This window comes from Dermochelys coriacea, chromosome 6 (genome assembly GCF_009764565.3).
Source record: "Dermochelys coriacea isolate rDerCor1 chromosome 6, rDerCor1.pri.v4, whole genome shotgun sequence".
Classification (NCBI taxonomy): Eukaryota; Metazoa; Chordata; order Testudines; family Dermochelyidae; genus Dermochelys; species Dermochelys coriacea.
This window is the reverse complement of record NC_050073.1, coordinates 90,838,796-90,859,935: the sequence shown is the minus strand read 5'-3', so window position 1 is coordinate 90,859,935 and position 21,140 is coordinate 90,838,796. Positions and strand designations below refer to the sequence as shown.

The window sequence follows — 21,140 nt, the reverse complement described above, 5'->3', positions numbered from 1 at the left end:
CAGCAGTTCTGCGGAAAAGGACCTAGGGGTGACAGTGGACGAGAAGCTGGATATGAGTCAGCAGTGTGCCCTTGTTGCCAAGAAGGCCAATGGCATTTTGGGATGTATAAGTAGGGGCATAGCGAGCAGATCGAGGGACGTGATCGTTCCCCTCTATTCGACACTGGTGAGGCCTCATCTGGAGTACTGTGTCCAGTTTTGGGCCCCACACTACAGGAAGGATGTGGATAAATTGGAAAGAGTACAACGAAGGGCAACGAAAATGATTAGGGGTCTAGAGCACATGACTTATGAGGAGAGGCTGAGGGAGCTGGGATTGTTTAGTCTGCAGAAGAGAAGAATGAGGGGGGATTTGATAGCTGCTTTCAACTACCTGAAAGGGGGTTTCAAAGAGGATGGCTCTAGACTGTTCTCAATGGTAGCAGATGACAGAACGAGGAGTAATGGTCTCAAGTTGCAATGGGGGAGGTTTAGATTGGATATTAGGAAAAACTTTTTCACTAAGAGGGTGGTGAAACACTGGAATGCGTTACCTAGGGAGGTGGTAGAATCTCCTTCCTTAGAGGTTTTTAAGGTCAGGCTTGACAAAGCCCTGGCTGGGATGATTTAACTGGGACTTGGTCCTGCTTTGAGCAGGGGGTTGGACTAGATGACCTTCTGGGGTCCCTTCCAACCCTGATATTCTATGATTCTATGATTCTACTTCAGTACCCTGTCTCCAACTGTGGCCAGCACCTGTTGCTTCAGAAGAACAGGCAAGCAACCCTGCAGAAGATAATTATGGAATAACCTGGCCACAAAGAAAATGTCCTCCTCACCCTTTTGGTTAGAGTTAGAGTTAGTTAGAGGTTGGCTGAAGCACAAGGTTTTATGCCCCTTTCAAGACTTTTGTTTATTTTAAACTTACTTACTATACCAACTCTGGATATTGTTGTTATCTATACAAATATCTCATCCTGGGTTGAATCCTGCTCATCTCTTGGCCTCAAAATCTTGTGGCAATGAGTTCTACAAGCTAACTATGTATTGTGTGAAAAAGTATATCTTTTTATTAATTTGAAACCTGTCCCTCTGCTCTACTGTACAATTTCAAAAAATGGCTACAAAACCCATTAACTAGAATTATGATATTATTTATTATATATGAAAATATTAATTAATCCTTCTTTAATTATATGATTTATGATTTATTCGAAGTTGCTAACACTCACCCTTTGGTTTTCTTCCAGTTCTTAAAAGCACAGCAGTGGCTTGGATATGACAGGTCAGCTCGCATTAGATGAAGAAAAGTCTTTACAGGAGGTAGTTTCTTCAGTGTCCATGTATTTTTAGCCATCAGTTCTTTAAGGTTTTCCAATCCTTTTGTTGGAAGGGCAGCAACGCTGGTCCGGGAGACATCACTGCGTAAAGAAAGAATAAAACCTCAGCAAATGAAATGATTGGAGTGAGACATTTAAGATCTTCAAAGCACTTTAGGAGTTGCACAGAAAGCTGCAGCACAAAAAACAAAACTAAAACTAAAACACAACCAACAACACATGAGGGAGGTGAGGCAGGAGTTGGCATGCTGCCTGAAATGTGCCAACTGGGTATTACCAAACAGCATTCAGAGGGCACCCAGCATCATGATGCCACACAACTTGTCTGGCTGCATGAATGCACAATGAAAGTGCAGTGAATGGGATGAATGAATCACTTCAGGCAAAGAGCCCAGGGTATTATTTTTTGTTGTTTATTTTAATTAATGATTGCCTAGAGACACTGGGTACAACTTGTTTGAGATGACATAATCTCCCTAATTTATTCTTCGGTTTACAAACCTGAAAAATTGCTACAACTTTGAAAGAGCAAATCAGTGTGGCCTCTTTTTTTGTAATTTTAAAACTGGTTTTCTATTTCAAACACATTTTTGCATAGACAGTGTTGTGATTGCCATTGGTGGCCATCAGCTATGCTCTTCATAAGCCATGCAACAGAAGCTGTGCTCCAGCTTGCCTTTGTAATTGAAAATAAAGTCTTTAAAGATTCAATATCTGTGAGAACACGCTCATTTTGGAGAGACAACTGAAAACAGAAGCAGATATGATAGTATCATTTGCTCATCTAATTCACACTAATGTCCTCACTAATGTCCTGATTTTGCAAAGGCTTCAAGCACTCATTACTTTACACACTTGATTCTATTCATGCACATGAAGTTAAGAGCATACTGAAGTATCTGCAGAATTGATGCCATCATTTGCTGGGAGTTGCTGATGAGAGTTAGCTAGGTATAGCTATAATCTGAATTTGAATAGGACAGGGATCGGGAACCTTTGGCACTCGGTCCATCAGGGAAATCCGCTGGTGGGCCAGGACAGTTTGTTTATCTGCAGCATCTGCAGGTTCGGCCGACTGCAGCTCCCACTGGCCGCTGTTCACCATTCCAGGCCAATGGGGGCTGTGGGATGCGGTGTGGGCTGAGAGATGTGCTGGCCACCGCTTGATCTTCTCCCTGCTCCCTTTAACATTTCTGTATACCATTTTTCCATCCTCAAGGTTTTAAAACTGATTATTTTACTATCTCCTTAGGCAAACGATGAATGACAAAAACCTTTTAAAATAGGCTTTTAAGGCTCATAGTTCAAAACACACAAACATTCAATAAAAATGTAGATTTAAACACACAAAGTTTCTCCTTCTGCTATTTTCCCTCTAGCTTCTAGTGGTGCTTCTTGAACCATGCCAATTTAAGAGAAAACACTCTCATAGCTATAGCAACGTTCCTCACAAGCTCAACATCAGCTCATATTAAACCTGTATTACATTAAGAAAGATGGCAAATGTCAAGTATTGCTATTTCAAGAGTTTTATTAACAAAGAACATGATTCTAATCACGTAACAAAAGTGTGTTTTCTGTGCACTGTGTCCCCTAATTGACAGATAAAGAACTAATAATGAGCTTTTAGAAAAGACATGTGGTGCAAAGCAACATTGCAAAATGCATCTCTTTCCCCTTCGCTAAAAACCTGTGCCCTGAGCCCTCACAAAAGATTTGTGCAGATGTCATCACTGGGAGAAGAGTGAATGGATAAGCAAGACAATGCAACCCCATTCCCATCTGGCAATACCCTCCATAAGTGGCTCTCCATTGGGAAGAATGACCTTTTCTGTTTCTCCTTTTTGGATAAACAGTGGTGTTACTTTTAGCAGTTATCAGTAAAAGAACCACGCTCTTGGGATGTGCCTGCTCACTTGTTGTATCAACCAGGCAAGATACAAACAAGCTTCAACAGGACTTTATTTTCAAAGTGGAAACCTCTTTACTAAGCTGCTGCTGCACCCTCTGTAGCTCTCTCCCAGCCTCTCAACTTCTCCCCCCCCTTCCTGTTTCCTGTCCTTTCAGACTCCCAACAGCCAGTGCTCCCAATTCTAATAATTACAAGCAATATCTAAACACCACATTCCATCCTCTCTTAAGAAACTCTCCCAATTAAAATAAATATTATTGTTCTAACCACAGGAACAAATATGAAACAAGACACTATATTGTTGGCAGAAATATTACACTGAAAATATTGTAGATACTAAATAACATAGTCTCTAGTCCAGACAGGTGGTCTTCTGGGACTGACAGGCCATCTCTCAAGCCCCGGTTCCAGTGCAATGTCTTGTGGTGTTGGTACTATGGTGAAGTCATCCAATGCAGACTGGGTGTTGGCATAATCTCCTCTTGGTGCATAGACAGGTGCAAGATAAGAAGCATTCCCTACTCGCCTATCAGAAAGTCAATAGGTGTAAGGTCCCTTCTTCTCTATGATTTTAAGAGGAATTGTGAATTTATGGTCCCCTTTGTGTAAAATTCCAGATTTTCGTATTTTAACAAAGGAACCACACTCAAACTTTGGTTCCTTAGTACCCCACCGCTTGTCTGTGAAAGCCTAAGACTTTGCTTGGTTCTGTTCAACTGTTTTTCTCACCTCATCCTCGTTTGGGGCATCAGGTCGTGCCTTTAACAATCCAGCAATGTTCAGTTTAGTAGTCCTCTGTTTCCCATGCAGTAACTCTGCGGGGATCTTTGCGTTGTGGCATGTCGTGTAGCCCGGTATGCCTGCAAGAAATCAGTAATGAAGGTATCCACAATCGCCCTTCAAGTTTAGCTGTTTGCAAACTCTCTTTCAAACTTCTGTTAAACCATTCGATTTCCCCATTGGCTTGAGGGTGATATAGGGATGACCTTCTGTGTAAAATGTTCCTCTGTGCTAGAAAAGTTTCAAACTCCAGAGAAGTAAATTGACTACCATTATCTGAAACCAGTTCTTTGTGGTTACTTTCCCTGCTAAAAACTGGAGAGAGAAACTTAATTACTGTAGCAGAAGAGATTTGCTGTGTAAACACTACCTCAGGCCATTTACTGAAATAGTCTATTAAAGTGATGACATAACGGCAGTCAATTGGAGTAGTATCAAATGGTCCTACAATGTCAATCACCACTTTTTCCCATTCAGATTCAGGAAGAGGAACAGGCTGTAGTAGAAAGGTACATGTCACTGCTGTCTTATCACACATTTGGCAAGTGAGACAGGATTTTATGAGTGCTTCAGTTTGAGAGTCCAACCCTGGCCACCAATATAGATCCCGTAGTCGTTGTTTTGTTCGGACAATTCCTTGATGAGTATTGTGTGCCAGGTGTATGAGTTTTGATTGTAATTCTTCTGGCACAAGGAGCCGGTGTGTACCTCGTAGCACACAGCCATCAAACAAAGAAAGTTCATCACAAACTCTAAAATAAGGCAGCAAAATTGGGTCAAGGTTTTTAGGGTGACTGGGCCATCTCTTTGTCAGAAATTCCGGTAGTTTTTGTTGAATTGGACACGCTGAACAAGCAGCTTGAAATTCTTCTATTGTAACTGCAGTGAGAGTGCTTGTAATAAGCGCAACCACTACATCCTCATTCTCCGGTGAACCATCTGGTGAAGGTAAAGGCAGGCGAGAAAGGCAATCAGCGATGACATTTTGGTTTCCAGGCTTATATTCCAGTTCATAATTGAAAGAGAATAGTCTTGCAGACCATCGAGCAATATGGTATCCTGCTCTTCCCAGTCCTTTCGTGGTGAGCAGTGTCGTCAAAGGGCTGTGGTCTGTGTGCAACTTGAGCATGCGGCCCCACAGGTAAGTTCTCCATTTTTCAGTAGCCCCGACATAAGCAAGTGCTTCTTTTTTGACTGTAGAATATTTTCTCTCATTATTACTTAGTGTCCTTGAAGCAAATGCAACAGTCCTCTCCATGTTGTCCTCATGCAGTTGTGTGAGAACAGCCCCAAGTCCATAATCAGAAGCATCATTAGTTACAATTGTGGGCAATGCAGGACTGAATAGTGCAAGTACTGGACTATGTACAATCAAGTCTTTCACCGTTTCGAAAATAACTTGTGCATCCATTGTCCACACTAAGGTTGAACTTCTTTGTAGTAATTCCTGTAACAGTTCAATAACAGAAGCATAATTGGGAATGAATTTTGCATACCAGGAGGTAAGACCCAAGAAGGAATATAAGGTTTGCAAATCTGTTGGAGGAGAAGCATTTGAAATTGCCAGGATATGGTCTGGATCAGGTTTTAGTCCAGCCTGTGAGATTGTATGCCCCAGAAAAAATGGTTACTCACTTTCTCGTAACTGTTGTTCTTCAAGATGTGTTGCTCATGTCCATTCCAAGCAGGTGTGTGCATGTCGCATGCACGCCAGCCGGAAGATTTTTCCCCTAGCAGCGTCCGTAGGGTCGTCCTGGGTGCCCCCAGGGGTGGTGCCTTCATGGTGCCCAATATTGAGCCCCGCCGACCCCCCACCCCTTCAGTTCCTTCTTGCCGACCATTCCAACAGAGGGGTAGGAGGGTGGGTATTGGAATGGACATGAACAACACATCTCAAAGAACAACAGTTACGAGAAAGTGAGTAACCGTTTTTTCTTCTTCGAGTGATTGTTCATGTCCATTCCAAGCAGGTGATTCACAAGCTAGAGCTCAGGAGGTGGGGTCGGAGTTATCCACAGAAAAGCCGCATTGTCCCTGGACTGTTGTGTAATTGCATAGTGTGATGTAAATGTATGTATCAAGGACCACATGGCTGCCCTGCAGATTTCCTGAACAGGGACTTGTGCCAGGAATGCCACAGAGGAGGCCTGGGCCCTGGTAGAGTGAGCAGTTATCTGCGGAGCGGGCTCCTTTGCCAGGGTATAGCACTCCCTAATGCAGGACGTTATCCATGACAATATGCATTGAGATGATACTGGAAGGCCCTTCATTCTGTCTGCCATGGCTACGAAGAGTTGGACAGATTTCTGGAACAACTTAGTTCTCTCTATGTAGAAGGCTAAAGCCCTATGCATGTCCAGTGAGTGCAGCCTGCGCTCCCTATCGAAGGAGTGTGGTTTGAGTAGAGTCCAGGACCGCGCCTATGAACTCTATCCTCTGCACCGGGGACAAAGTCGATTTCTCCTCGTTCAGGAGGAGACCTAAGTCGAGAAAGGTCCTCCTTATAAACTCAACCTGAGCCTCCACCTGGGCCCTCGAGCAACCCTTGATCAGCCAGTCATCGAGGTATGGGAAAACCTGTATTTGGTGCTTGTGCAGGAATGCCACAACGGCTGCCATGCATTTTGTGAATACTCGAGGGGTGGTCAACAGTCCGAACGGGAGGACTGCAAACTGGTAGTGGCCTGTGTTCACTACGAATCTGAGGTAGCGTCTGTGATATGGGACTATTGTGATATGAAAATACGCATCCTTCAATTCGAGGGCGGCGTACCAGTCTCCTGGATCCAGTGAGGGGATAATGGAGGTTAGCGAGACCATGCGAAACTTGAGTTTCTTTATGTACTTGTTGAGTTGTTGCAGGTCCAGTATGGGTCTGAGGCCCCCCTTGGCCTTCAGTATTAAGAAGTACTGGGAGTAAAAACCCTTGCCCCTTAGCTCCTGAGGAACCTCTTCCACTGCCCCTACCGACAGGAGGGACTGCACCTCTTGACACAGAAGTTGCTCATGAGAGGGGTCCCTGAGAGGGATGGGGAAGGAGGTGGGGGGGGGGAGAGTAAAGAATTGGATGAAATATCCCCTCTCTACCATGCACAGCACCAAGTGGTCCAAAATAATTTGAGACCAGGCACGGTAGAAAGGGGATAGACAGGATGAGAAAGTAAGATGGGAAGGATCCAAAGGCCGAACTGGCAAGATGTCCTCGACCGTACCCTCAAAAGGGTGGTCTAGAGCCCTGTGGGGCCCTAGGCTGGCCCAAGTTTTGCCCAGAGGGGGGACAGTGCCTCCTCCGAGTGCTCCTGTTCCGCCTACATGGAGTGTCCTATCAGTTCTGGGGTTGATAAGGACGAGAAGCAGGTTGAAGCCTAAACTGTCTGCTCTGGGTAGCGGGCATGTGAAGCCCCAGCCAACGAAGGGTAGCCCTCGAGTCCTTCAAGCTGGGAAGTCTCTTATCCGTCTTCTCAGAGAAGAGAGCTACACCTTCGAAGGGAAGGTCTTGAATGGTCTGTTGGACCTCGTGGGAAAGACCAGAGACCTGTAGCCAGGAGCCTCTCCTCATAACCACCCCGTGTCCAAAGTGCGAGAGGCCGCATCCGCTGCGTCCAGGGCCGCTTGTAAAGGGGCTGGGGAGACCAACTTCTCCTCCTCCACGAGCACAGAGAACTCCCCCCGAGCTTTCTGGGGCAGAAGCTCCGTGAATTTTGCCATGGATGAACAGGTGTTATGTCCCTAGCGGCTTACTATGGCCTGTTGGTTGGCTATACAAAGCTATAGACCTGCTGTGGAGTAGACCTTCCGGACAAACAGGTCCAGTTTCTTGGCATCCCTGTTTTTAGAAGTGGAGCCTTGAAACCTCTGATGTTCTCTCTGATTGGCCGGGTAGACCACCAGAGTCCGGAGGAGGGTGGGTATAAATATGTTCATACCCTTTAGAGGGAACAAAGTAGTGGCGCTCAGATTTCTTGGCGTAGGTGCCAGAGAAGCAGGGGTTTGCCAGAAGTTCTTAGATATTTCAGTTATTGACTTGATAAATGGCAATGCAACCCTGGATGGGCCGGAGGGAGCCAGGATGTCTATAACCGAGGCTAAGTCTTCTTCTACCTCCTCTGCCTGAATCCCCATGCTTTGGGAGGCCCTCTTCAAAAGCTGTTGAAGAACCCGGTTGTCCTCCAAAGCTGGGGCTGGTGAAGTCCCTGCAACCGCTTCATCAGGTGAAGACAAGGAAGAGAGAACCGGAGGTGGACCCAGTTCACTGCCTTCAGCCCCCCTGGGGTCCCTCAGCATGCGGTACTTGGTCTGAGGAACCAGCGCCAATGAAGAACTCTGCATCGCAGCTGGTGTCTGGGCAGGTAAAACTGGTGGGACCGAGACTGTTGAGGTTGGTAGGGATGGAGCTGAGGCTTCCACTGGTGCCGTCAGTTGGGGAGCTGGTGCCGGTTCCAGCTGAGGCATCGGTGCCGAAATCAAATGAGTCGGTGGGGCCACTCTGGTCGAGGGTGGCGCTGCCATCGTCGTCGGTGCTGACTGTGGCACAAACAACGCCGAGGACACCGACACAGTTCTGGAGCGCAGACCATGGACTTGACCCTGGCTCTGATGGTACGCCCAGGGTGTCCAAAAGGGCACTGAGCAGGTGGTTGCCATTGTTATTGCCATGGTGCCGGGTACAGTTGGTGACTGCACTGGGACCGGGATCTTCTGCTGCGCGATTTGCTCTATCAAGCCGAGTCTACCTCCGACTCTGAGGTCTCTGAATAAGAAGACCATGGAGGAGCAACGTAGGTCACCAACGAATGACAACTCAACGCCGGGGAGTGGCGCGCTTCCTGCGTCTGTGCGGGCGACGCCAGAGATGGAGACCGATGAGCCATCATGGTTGGCTTGCCCCTGGAGTGAAACAGGTGCCATGTGGTCGCCAGAGACTTGTCCCTCCTTCGGGGGGAGGCCAGCACCGGGAGGCGCATCAGGTCCATTGCCGACTCGAACGCCTCGGCGTTGATGGTGGTTGTATGTCCACCAGATGGTCCGGGGACCGAGGAGGGTTCGGACTCGACTGGACTCCGGCCAGGGCAGGAGTCGACGAGACCCTGGGTGGAAGTGAAGTGGACGTGGTCTGTGCCGAGCCACTTGCGGAAGACATTGGGCCTTTAGGCTTCAGGGGGTGTGATCGGCCCCTCACCGGCCTCTTCTTCTTTACCGGCACCGGAGATGGAGAACAGTGCTGAACTGATGCCGACACCCTATGTCCCGAAGAGTGACGGTGCCGGTGGGCTTTAGAGTCCTTAGTTTGGCCCGATTCACGCGCCTTTGGCACTGGAGCGCTGCACACCGAAGAGGATGTGCTCGGTGCTGGGTCGTTGGGTCCCAGGTCAGATTGCGGTCTCAGAACCGCCTCCATGAGCAGGAGTTTCAATCTCTGCTCTCTGTCCTTAAGGGTTCTTGGGCAGAAGCCCTTGCAAATGCGGCACTTGTCCTTTTGGTGAGTCTCACCAAGGCACCACAGGCAGGACGAATGAGGATCACTCTTGGGCATAAACTTGCCACAGGACTCACAGAGTTTAAATCCCGGAGACCCGGGCATACCCCCAGAGGGGAAACTAACTATCTACCAAACATTACTAACTATGTGATAAGTACAACTTTAGAGAAAAACTATTTACACTAAGAACAAAGACACTGCTAAGGCATTTGCTGCAAGAGCGAGCAAAGTTCCAGCTAGCCATCCAGGTGGTAAGAAGGAACTAAGGGGATGGGGGGTCAGCAGGGCTCAATATTGGGTGCCATGAAGGCGCCACCCCAGGGGATGCCCAGACACTGCTAGGGAAAAAATCTTCTGGCTGGCGTGCATGTGGCGCGCACACACCTGCTTGGAATGATCATGAACAATCACTCAAAGAAGAAAGGAGAGTTCAGTTTGTCTAAATTTGCATTTGGACCTACTGAGCTGGAGGCCTGCTGTGTTGATGCAGTTTAGTACAGACTGCAGGTTATCATCATGCTCCTCAGAAGTATTTCCAAACACTATAATATCATCCAGATAGCACTGAACTCCATGTTGATTCTTCAGAATCAATGACATCATTTTTTGAAAGGCACTTGGGGCAGATGTGAGACCATATGGAACACGTTTAAAACAGAATAGTCCCTCATGTGTAATAAATGCTGTGAGGTCTCTGCTATCTTCATGCAACATAACCTGGTGGTATGCGCTCTACAAATCAAGAGCAGAAAACACCTTGCTCCACGGAGTTCTGCAAATACTTCTTCTATGTGAGGAAGAGGATGGCTGTTAATAACAATAGCTTTATTTGGCTCCCTTAAGTCCACACAAAGGTGAACGCCTCCACCCTTCTTCTGCGTCACTACTATAGATGAAACCCATTCTGAGGAGTCGATCTCTTCAATAATGTTCTTTTGAACAAGTTTTCTAAGTTCCTCTGAAACAGCTTCTCTGACTGAAAATGGTAAGTGCCATAATTTCTGTCATATAGGCATCACATTATTCCGCATTTTAACTTTATGCAGAAACCCATATAGTAGCCGAGTTTCTCCTCAACCTGGTGGTGGGTCCCAGCTGAAACTGGTGTGTGTGCCACAAGAGTGCTTTGCTGAGGAAGATCACTTTGTCCATTAACTACCCTGAGATTTAAAGCAGCCAATAAATCTCTGCCAAGGATAGGAGTGCCTTTATGGACAATGTAGAACTCTGCAGTTACACAGCAATCACCAAAAGTAATTATTACTGGCAGGCAGCCATGTACAGGAATATGGTTTTTCAAATAGCACACCAAGTGAAGTTTGGGTTCAGTAAGAGGCACATCTTTAAAGTAATGCAGATAGATGGAAACAGGTAGTATAGATACTGCTGAGTCAGTGTCCAACATTAGCTGAATAGAGTGTGATTTGCCTGAGGGTATGGCGGAAACGTTTACAGTGCACTTTATCTGTTCTGGAATATGTGCAGTAGTGATTTTGTCCACGCTCAGCACAGTAACATCTGGTATTGTAACTGCATGCACCTGTTGATTGAACTGGCTATTGCGATATAGTTTAGCAAAATGTCCAATCTTTTTGCAATGATTGCACTGAGCTACTTTTGCCGGACATCCTATGTAGCTTGCAAGGTGTTGTGGGGATCCACAGCGAAAGCATGCTTTTACTATATTTTGAATTTGCTGATTCGGTGGTTTTTCATTAGTTTTCCTCTTGCAGTGTGTGTCTGTAGTGGTAGTGAACTTTTCTGCAAAGGAGTCAGAGCCTGGACTGTGCCTCCTGTACCCATGCTCATTATTTTGGTTTCAGCTGTAGCTGACTCAATCTGAGTAGCAATGGTTATTGCTTTTTCTAGGGTAAGTTGTGGTTCTAGAAGTAAGCGTTCTCTTACATGAAGCATGGTTGTTTTCTCAATGAGCTGGTCTCTAATAATCTCATCTGCCATATTCCCAAAGTCACAAATTACAATTTGACTCCTCAGGGAAGCAATATACTGCATTATAGTTTCCCCTGGTTTCTGCTCACGCTGGCAAAATCTGTAGTGATTAGCTACTACATTCACTTTGGGCACAAAAAAATTCTTTAATGCAGAGTGCAGTCTCAGAGGAAAAGTGTAAAATATATGCTGCCCTTCTGCTCCATGGCAGTGGATTAGCAGAGCATGCTTTCTTACTTCAGAAATCTCTGTAGCACTGATTGCAAGCAGATAAGTCTCAAACATATGGATCCAGGTAGCAAAAGCAATTGGAGGCTCACCTGGGCTTTGCAGAAAGGGTGCAGGTGGGTTCAGAGGCAGAAGATCCATCCTCACCACCAAAATGTTGTATCAACCAGGCAAGGTACTAACCGCAAGGTACTAACAAGCTTCAACAGGACTTTATTTTTAAAGTGGAAACCTCTTTACCAAGCTGCTGCTGCACCCCTTGTAGCTCTCTCCCAGCCTCTCAACTCCTCCCCCTCCTTCCTGTTTCCTGTCCTTTCAGACTCCCAACAGCCAGTGCTCTCAATTCTAATAATTACAACCAACATCTAAACACCACATCACTCCACACAAGCTAGTAACTATATGGAAAGGTCTAACCAGTGAGGAGCCACATAACTCCTCCCTCAAGCCATGGGATGCTCCATGTGAGTCTATATAAGGAAGCATGTCCCCCTTGCCCACCCTCATTTCCATAATGGGGATTCCCCACTCTCCTCAGGAAAGTGAAGATTAATAGATCCCACTGTATTCAGGAAGATTAACAGATCAGGAAGATTAATAGATCCCACTGTATTCAGTCTAATTTCACATCATTCCTCGGGATTATAACCCTGTACACCACCCTACCCAATGTTTTTCTATTCTCAGAGACAGAAAAAGGAAATCATTACAAAAGAGGGGAAAAAACTTCTTGGGATTATGTACAGGAAAACAGAGATTTTAATTGTGAATGTTACCTTGGGCAGACAAAGGTCACCAATTTTTTTTTAACAGAACAACAAAATTAATACAGAATCACTATACTCTCCAGAGGCTGCAGAAATGTATAAGAAAATAAGAGCTGGAAAGAGAAAAGCACAATAAAAGTGGATACCTAATGAAAACACAAACAAAACGTATCTTTGTAAAAAGCAATATATACAAATCTGAGGTGCCTATTAATGAAAAATGTTGCATAAGAAAATAAACATTATTGCCTATGTTTACTTTTGAGATTCCTAGAGGAGAAACATATATTTCTATGGGAAACATACAATCTCATTTGTCACTTTGCACAAAGTAACTAACCAGGTTTCCCCACCTAAAATATAAGAGGAGTGGGGAAAAGCTGTAGCAGAGAGATTGAAGAACTAGGGCAGTGCTTGCTGATAAACACATTGATTTAATGTTAGGTTATTAAATTATATCATTAAGTTACTCAGACAACAAAGATGAAGAACATAGTCATATTAGTTTTAAAGTGAGAGAGAAAGAGAGGGGAAACCTCAAAAGGTTTGGAGTCTAGAGACATATAAGCATCCCAAGCTTTGGATGCTGATAGGAATCTTAAATCTGAGTCTGCAAAATTGGGCTGGAAAGCTCATGAAAGCAGACTCTTACGAGATTTCAGGCCCTTTAAGCTCTCATCCCTGCCTCCAAGAACAATATAATGATTGATGGGAAAGGAAGTGGGGAATGCTGGTGGCTAAGGGCAATATATCTCAATATCCATTATATGTTTTCAAACCAAGGAGAAATAATTTTCTACTAAAAACTGAAACTTCCAGTCAATATAATTTAATTTTGTTGGGTGTTTGGGAATTTAGAGTAATTGTGAAAGTAATTATGTAAGAATACATTAATTTTGATATGCTTATAACAAAGTAAGAAGAATCTCCATTAAAAAAAATCACTACAAATGCAAAAGAGAAGACTGGAATACCAAAAGCCAAGGAAGTAAAAGTAAATAAAATAGAAAATGAGATTTTAGAAGTACCAAACAATATAGAACCATAGAAACGTAGGGCTGAGAGGGACCTCAAGAAGTCATGAAGTCCTGTCCCCTGTGCTGAGGCAAGACCAAGTAAACCTAGACCATCACTGACAAGTGTTTGTTTAACCTGTTCTTAAAAACCTCCAATGACTGGGATTCTGCAACCTCCCTTGGAAGCCTATTCCAAAACGAAACCCTCGTAGTTAGAAAGTTTTCCCTAATATCTAACCTAAATCTCACTTGCTGAAGATTAAGCATGTTATTTCTTGTCCTACTTTCAGTGAACATGGAGGACAATCGATCATAGTCCTATTTATAACAGCCCTTAACATATTTGAAGACTGTTATCAGGTTCTCCCCCGAGTCTTCCTTTCTCAAGACTAAACATGCCATTTTTTTAACCTTTCCTCATAGCTCAGGTTTTCTAAACATTTTATCATTTTTCTTGCTCTCGTCTGGACCCTCTCCACATCTTTCCTAAAGTGTGGTGCCCAGAACTGGACACAGTAGTCCAGCTAAGGTCTAAAGATGGCCACATAGAGTGGGAAAATTTCCTGCCATTTAACCATAAAATGAAGGGGGTGTGGGAAAACATCAAACTCAAATTACATTCATAAATCATTTCATTTAATAAGGGAGATTAGTCCTTCACTCTTTATTCCTCAGTCTTTCCATCTGCTTTAAATTAGGCTTTGTTTCCTGCACTGACCTTAAGCACATTTTTACACATGATGAAGCTTAGACAATCTCAAAACATTTTTGTGGGATTACAACACAGCTGGGATTCACAGTTTGCTTTAGTCAAATAATGAAAGAGACATTAAAATTGAAATAGTTTGCATTATCTAAAATTTTATGGTTCACCACAAAGCTGCTTTCACTGCAAATACTGGATCTGGTGTATAAGGAGTGGAATAAAACCAATTTTTGCTGAACTCCCTCACATGTGCATATTACCAAGGGGTGTTATTTCTAGGTTCAGAGTTGCAGCAAAAAGGCCAGGAAATGTGGGGGAATGTGTACTGTTTATGCTGTACCTGTTTTGTGGATAAACAGGTGTCTTCATTCTCCAGGGCTGTCAATCTACCATCTTTCACCAGCAGTAAACTTATGTCAAACACCTAATTCTGAAGGCTAACATTACAGAATTTTCAGAGTAAATTTATGGTGATCTTCCTGACAGGATATACAGAAGGCAGGGTGATGGGTTTTGCCCTGTTTCATTACTGCTCAATCCTAGTTTCAGAGACTACTACAAAAAATGTTTTAGAAAGTGATTGGTACTTACACTGCTGACAATGTCTAGAAAGGTGATGAGATGCGACTGCTGCTACTTATTTGATTTGTTTCCATTAAAATATAGTCTATATCTGCAAATCATGTACACTGCTAGTCTATGGAAAAAATACTCAATTTGAGTCACCCCATTTTTGCCCTTCATTTATAGACTTGTAGATTTCAAGGCCAGAAGGGGCCATTGTGATTATAGTCTGATCTTCTGCACATCACAAGCCACAGAACCTCACCCATCCACTCCTATAATAGACCCATAACCTGTGGCTGAATTACTGAAATCCTCAAATCATGATTTAAACACTTCAAATGACAGAGAATCCACCATTTCCTCTAATTTAAGTGTCCCAAGCTGCAGAGGAAGATGAAACCTCCCCAGGGTCTATGCCAATCTGACCTAGGGGAAAATTCCTTCCCGATTCCAAATATGATGATCAGCTAGACTCTGAGCATGTTTGCAAGACCCATCATAGAGACACTGGGGAAAGAATTGCCTCTAGTAAGGTAGAGTCTTCCGCGTATAGTGTCCCTTTTCTGACTTTAGCAAAGCTTTTGATACAGTCTCCCACAGTATTCTTGCCAGCAAGTTAAAGAAGTATGGGCCAGATAAATGGACTATAAGGTGGATAGAAAGCTGGCTGGATCATCGGGCTCAACGGGAAGTGATCAATGGCTCCATGTCTAGTTGGCAGCCGGTATCAAGTGGAGTGCCCCAAAGGTCGGTCCTCAGGCCGGTTTTGTTCAATATCTTCATTAATGATCTGGAGGATGGCGTGGATTGCACCCTCAGCAAGTTTGCAGATGACGCTAAACTGGGAAGAGTGGTAGATACAGTGGAGGGTAGGGATAGGTTACAGAGGGACCTAGACAAATTAGAGGATTGGGCCAAAAGAAATCTGATGAGGTTCAACAAGGACAAGTGCAGAGTTCTGCACTTAGGACGGAAAAATCCCATGCATTGATACAGACTGGAGACTGAATGGCTAGGCAGCAGTTCTGCAGAAAAGGACCTAGGGGTTACAGTGGACGAGAAGTTGGATGTGAGTCAATAGTGTGCCCTTGCTGCTAAGAAGGCTAATGGCATTTTGGGTTGTATAAGTAGGAGCACTGCTGGAGTACTGTGTCCAGTTTTGTGGCCCACACTACAAGAAGGATTTGGAAAACGTCCAGCGGAGGGCAACAAAAATGATTAGGGGGCAGGAACACATCACTTATGAGGCGAAGCTGAGGAAACTGGGATTATTTAGTCTGTAGAAGAGAAGAATGGGGCGGGGGATTGATAGCTGCTTTCAACTACCTGAAAGGGATTTCCAAAGAGGATGGATCTAGACTGTTCTCAGTGGTAGCAGATGACTGAACAAGGAGTAATGGTCTCAAGTTGCAGTGGGGGAGGTTTAGGTTGGATATTAGGAAAAAAAAATTCACTAGGAGGGTGGTGAAGCACTGGAATGGGTTACGTAGGGAGATGGTAGAATCTCCTTCCTTAGAGGTTTTTAAGGTCAGGCTTGACAAAGCCCAGGCTGGGATGATTTTGAAGGGGATTGGTCCTGCTTTGAGCAGGGGGTTGCACTAGATAACCTCCTGAGTTCCCTTCCTATCCTGATATTCTATGATTCTGGCTGTTGGAGATATTTGTTAATAGCAGTTCACAGATGGGCCCGTATGCCATTGTAGGCACTCTCATCATACCAGCCCATCCACATACTTATCAAGCTCAGCCTTGAAACCAGTTGGGTTTTTTGCCCTCACTGCTCCCCTTGAAAGCCTGTTCCAACCCTTCACTCCTCTGATGGTGTAACGATGCTGGTTCTGGTGGGATCCAACTGAGAGTGCTAATTCAGGACAAATTGCTTAAAGTAGGGCAGTTAAAGATCTAGGCTGGGATTTCTATGCACACCAAGGCAAACCAAACCAGCCAGACAGAGAAGACTTTGGTTTTACCCCACTGGCTAACCACAAGTCACACAAGCAATTCCCTTAGACACTCCAGTTTCCCAGTGTCACCACCAGTGTCACTTGTTATGGGAACAAATGGTTATGAAAACCAATACCCCAGTAAAAGAAAAAGGGTTCTCTCAATCCCAAAGAACCAAGCCCCAGACCCAGGTCAATATATAAATCAGATCTTACCCACAAATCACGCTGTTGTCAATCCTTTAGAATCTAAAATCTAAAGGTTTATTCATAAAAGAAAAAAGATATAGATGAGAGCTAGAATTGGTTAAATGGAATCAATTACATACAGTAATGGCAAAGTTCTTGGTTCAGGCTTGCAGCAGTGATGGAATAAACTGCAGGTTCAAATCAAGTCTCTGGAGAACATCCACAGCTGGGATGGGTCTTTCAGTCCTTTGTTTAGAGCTTCCGTTTGTAGCAAAGTCCCTCCAGAGGTAAGAAGCAGGATTGAAGACCAGATGGAGGAGCTGCAGCAGCTTTTTTTATTCTCTTGACAAGTGGTCTTTCTTTCTTTGTTCCAAAGACAAGCTGTCCATCACATGGCCTGGAAAAACCTCGGAGTTCTGTCCATAGGCATGTCTCTGCATACCTTGCTGAGTCACAAGATATGTCCGTCTTCTCTCAATAGGTCCTTAATGGGCCATCAAGCAAGCTAGGCAGAGCTGACACCAACTTCTCTGAGGTGTCACCCAGAAGCATAGCACAAGTTTGAAATACAGATAGTACAGAGCCAATACTTATATCTTTAAATACAAAAATGATACATGCATCTCCCCTTTCTCTGTATGGGGGAGTGAAGGGGAGAGGGAATATAGGATTTGGAAGGTGGGGAAGCAGCCTCATAGGCTATGAGCTGCAGACAGCTGCTTCCCTGCCTTTGAGATCCTATATACAGTACACATGCACATGCATTCAGACGCTCCTCCTGAGAGGCACTGTGAGATAGCTTGCTGCTGCGGATGCGGTCCAGATACAGATAAACGAGGGAGTGTGGATCGGATACAAGTTGCTTCTTGCGGACACAGATCATATGAAGATCCACTTTTTTATATCCACGCAGGGCTCTACCAATTGTGTAAGGGTTACAGAAGGCCCTGAAGTTGTTACCCACAAATTAAACTTGACTGAACATCCTGCATTCCCAAAGTAGTTCATACGTGCCAGCAAATCCAAGGTCCACATCACAGAAAAATGCTGTCAACTTTTAAAACAAGAAACTGGATTAGGAATAAACAGCAGATGGTACATTTATGATCACTTATCATGGCTCCTCTGTCTTCTTTCCTGAAGAAGCTATTCTGCCTTGTGCAATGTCTATTTAGCACCGCCTCCATCTTTTGGTGGCAATGTTATTATAATCTGTCTACTGCACACATGCACAGTTTCTAAAGGAAGATGGAAAGCTGGCTGATTTGATTGAAAGACTCAAAACACATGCCAGTGTCCTATGGATTTGTGACAGTGGGTCAGCACAATAGACTACGGAAAATGATGACAACTTCCAGTCACTTTGAGAACAAATCTAACCTGAAAACACAGGAGGAAAAGAAATGTCTTTTTAAATGCCCTGAATTCTACTTTTCCACTATTGGTAACCGCAACTCTACATTAATGTGATATCTATAAAATGCTATCTATCGGCAGCCTCAGTGATTTGATTGTTTATATAGGTATGTATTTTGACATGCTTAGGTCAACATATTAGACCAATATCTTTTTAGATGTCTATTAAATACACACAAAATATTCTGCCTAATATTCCCTTCCCCGTCCATGAAACCATTTTGTAAATAATTTTCTGTCCTGTAAATGTATTTGGGAAACCTTGTGCATTTAAAGGGATAGATCTCTAGCTGCACAGACACTGCCATTGCAAACTGCAGCAGTGAGAATAGACTAAGAATATCAGCTAAGAAAAACAGTCTTCTACCATTTGAGATGAAGGAAGATCTCTTTTAGCTCTCAGTTAAAATATAGGTTTTATGTTCCATAAGCAGTCAGCAAAAAGAGGGAAACAACATAAGCAGACTGATAGAGAGACTCCCTACTTAATAAATTGCAGTACTGAGGCAAAAATCAAATTCTGCTGTAAGAAAAAGACTAATATTAAAGAATAAATACCCAAAAGTGTTAAACTACAACTGGAAGGTTTTATTTTTTAAACTGATGTGCTTTCTGGCTTTTTGTCTTGATTCCCCTGTTCCATATTCCACCTCCCTTTCTGAACTCGTGGTCACCATCAAGGAACCTTCTGATACAGGACTGAGGCCTCACATGTCAATACCATTTTATGGTTAATCAGATAGGGGTATGTTACTGCAAAGCTGTTACCCTGCCTGTTTTTCTGGCATCAGTCACATTCAGAGAGAAAGATCATGCCTCCTACAACCTGAATTACCTAGTCTAGCTGGGAGGATTCTTACTGATCCTTAAGTAACCTGGTAGCCCAAACATCATTTTGATGCAATGTCACTGAATATGACACACAAGTTGTCCTGTCAGATAGAGAGTGAATCTGGCAACCTCATTTGGAGTGATTTGTGTGGCTGGCATCACTGCCATGATCACCAACAGGCTAAACCCGCAATTCAGCTGCTATGCCTGGAGGACGGAATTTCAGCACCACCATTGTCCCCAGGATATCATCCATCCTCTACATTAAGGACTGGACAGATTTCCTTCTGAGTCTATCAAACCCTCTCCTTAAACCTAAACTGTAGAGAAAACAAAGCATTGGGGTTGTATCCATTCATTTGTATAGAAAAAATCTGTCATGCATTCTTCAAACTTTTTTCCTGTTTTTTACTTTAGAAATAGCAAGAATATCAAACCTTGTCTTCCTTGCTTTTAATGGTAGTCTGTTTGGAGGACCAGAAAACTGGACTGGGAGCCAAATTAAATAGGGAGTAACAAAAACAGCAGCAGCAGCAACAAAATAATTTTAAGAGTTGACTAAAAATCCCTTCCCATCTCAGTTTCCATTTCCTTATTACTTATACTATTACAATCCTACTAGTTCTCCAGTTATACAGTGTCTTTCAGGAGAAAGAAGGTAATCAGGAGTTGTATTTCTAATGTAAAACATTAACTTCTAAAACTTCTTTCAGCCCTTCTTTAATCATCATAGAGTATCAAAAATAAATATATTTCTAAAAGGCACAAACCCAACTATTTCCTTTTTACAGATGACTTTTAATCAACTAAAGCAGAGATGGGCAAACTACGGCCCACGGGCCACATCCGGCCCATGGGACCATCCTGCTCACCCCCTGAGCTCCTGGCCCTGAAGGCTGTCCCCGGCCCCTCCCCTGCAGCCTCCTCCCCTGCAGCCACACCATCACGCGGGCAGCACTGGATGGCAGGGCTGTGCGCTTATGCAGGGCAGCACGACAGCGTGTCTGGCTGCGGCCGGGTGGTGCGGCTGCCAGACATGCTGCTCTGAGTGGCATGGTAAGCGGGCTGGGGCCTAAGGGTTGGATAAGGGGCAGGGATCCCAGGGGGAAGTCAGGGGACAGGGAGCAGTTGGATGGGGAGAGGTTCCGGGGGGGTCCTGAGGACAGGAGGTGGGGTGGGGGGTTGGATATGCGTGGGAGTCTGGGAGGCCTGTCAGGGGGTGGGGGTGTGGATAGGGGTTGGGGCAGTCGGGGACAGGGAGTGGGGGGGTGGGGTCCCAGGAGGGGGCAGTCAGGGGACAAGGAGCAGGGAGAGTTGGATGGGTCAGGAGTTCTGAGGGGGGCAGTCAGGGGGCGGAAAATGGGTGGGGGCAGGCTGTTTGGGGAGGCACAGCCTTCCCTACCCGGCCCTCCATACAGTTTGGAACCCCGATGTGGCCCTCAGGCCAAAAAGTTTGCCCACACCTGAACTAAAGGAATAGCTAAGGTATGTACTTCTGCCATTGTCTAAACCCCAAGAAACAAAAGACCAAGAAAGACTGTGAATCAAACCCAAACCCAAGTATCTTGCAACACAGAGCATTAACCCTAGGTAATATAGTCAGTTCCAGAGTAACAGTTTTTATCATCAATGTTATTGTGTAACACCCCCACTCTTGTTTTCATATCACCCCCACTCTTGTTTTCTGTTGATAGTCCTGAGGATGGTGCAGTGCTAATGAACACCACTTTTAAAATGTTCTCCACCCTTTTGTCCTACTCACAGCAGGGTTGGTCCACTATGCACGCCCCAAAATGCATCTTCTTCAATAACTTTCAGGTATTTGTTCTTGTGCAGGTAGCTGCAGAGAGAAAATGCACAATTATCTGATGATAAAATTATGTATCTCCCATGAGCTACCATATGTAAAGAGGAATATGAACACCCCAGTGAAAAAGAACAAGACTAGAACCTATAGGAACCCTGAGTTACCACATGGGCCATTTTTTTTCATGCTTTAAATAAATTTGACAAACAGCCAGCAGCTTAGTGGCTGTC

At 44.5% G+C, this 21,140-nt stretch overlaps 1 protein-coding gene across 1 annotated transcript in view; it reads right to left on the bottom strand.

Annotated features, from left to right (window-relative positions):
- TSHR (thyroid stimulating hormone receptor) overlaps positions 1 to 21,140 on the bottom strand; it is a 129,630-nt gene that overhangs the window by 9,342 nt on the left and 99,148 nt on the right. Inside the window, exons 8-9 of the mRNA XM_038406115.2 lie at positions 20,866 to 20,943; positions 1,212 to 1,400 (exon numbers count right to left, since the gene is read on the bottom strand). Coding sequence (XP_038262043.1) covers positions 1,212 to 1,400; positions 20,866 to 20,943 — 267 coding nt within the window. The remainder of the gene's footprint in view (positions 1 to 1,211; positions 1,401 to 20,865; positions 20,944 to 21,140) is intronic.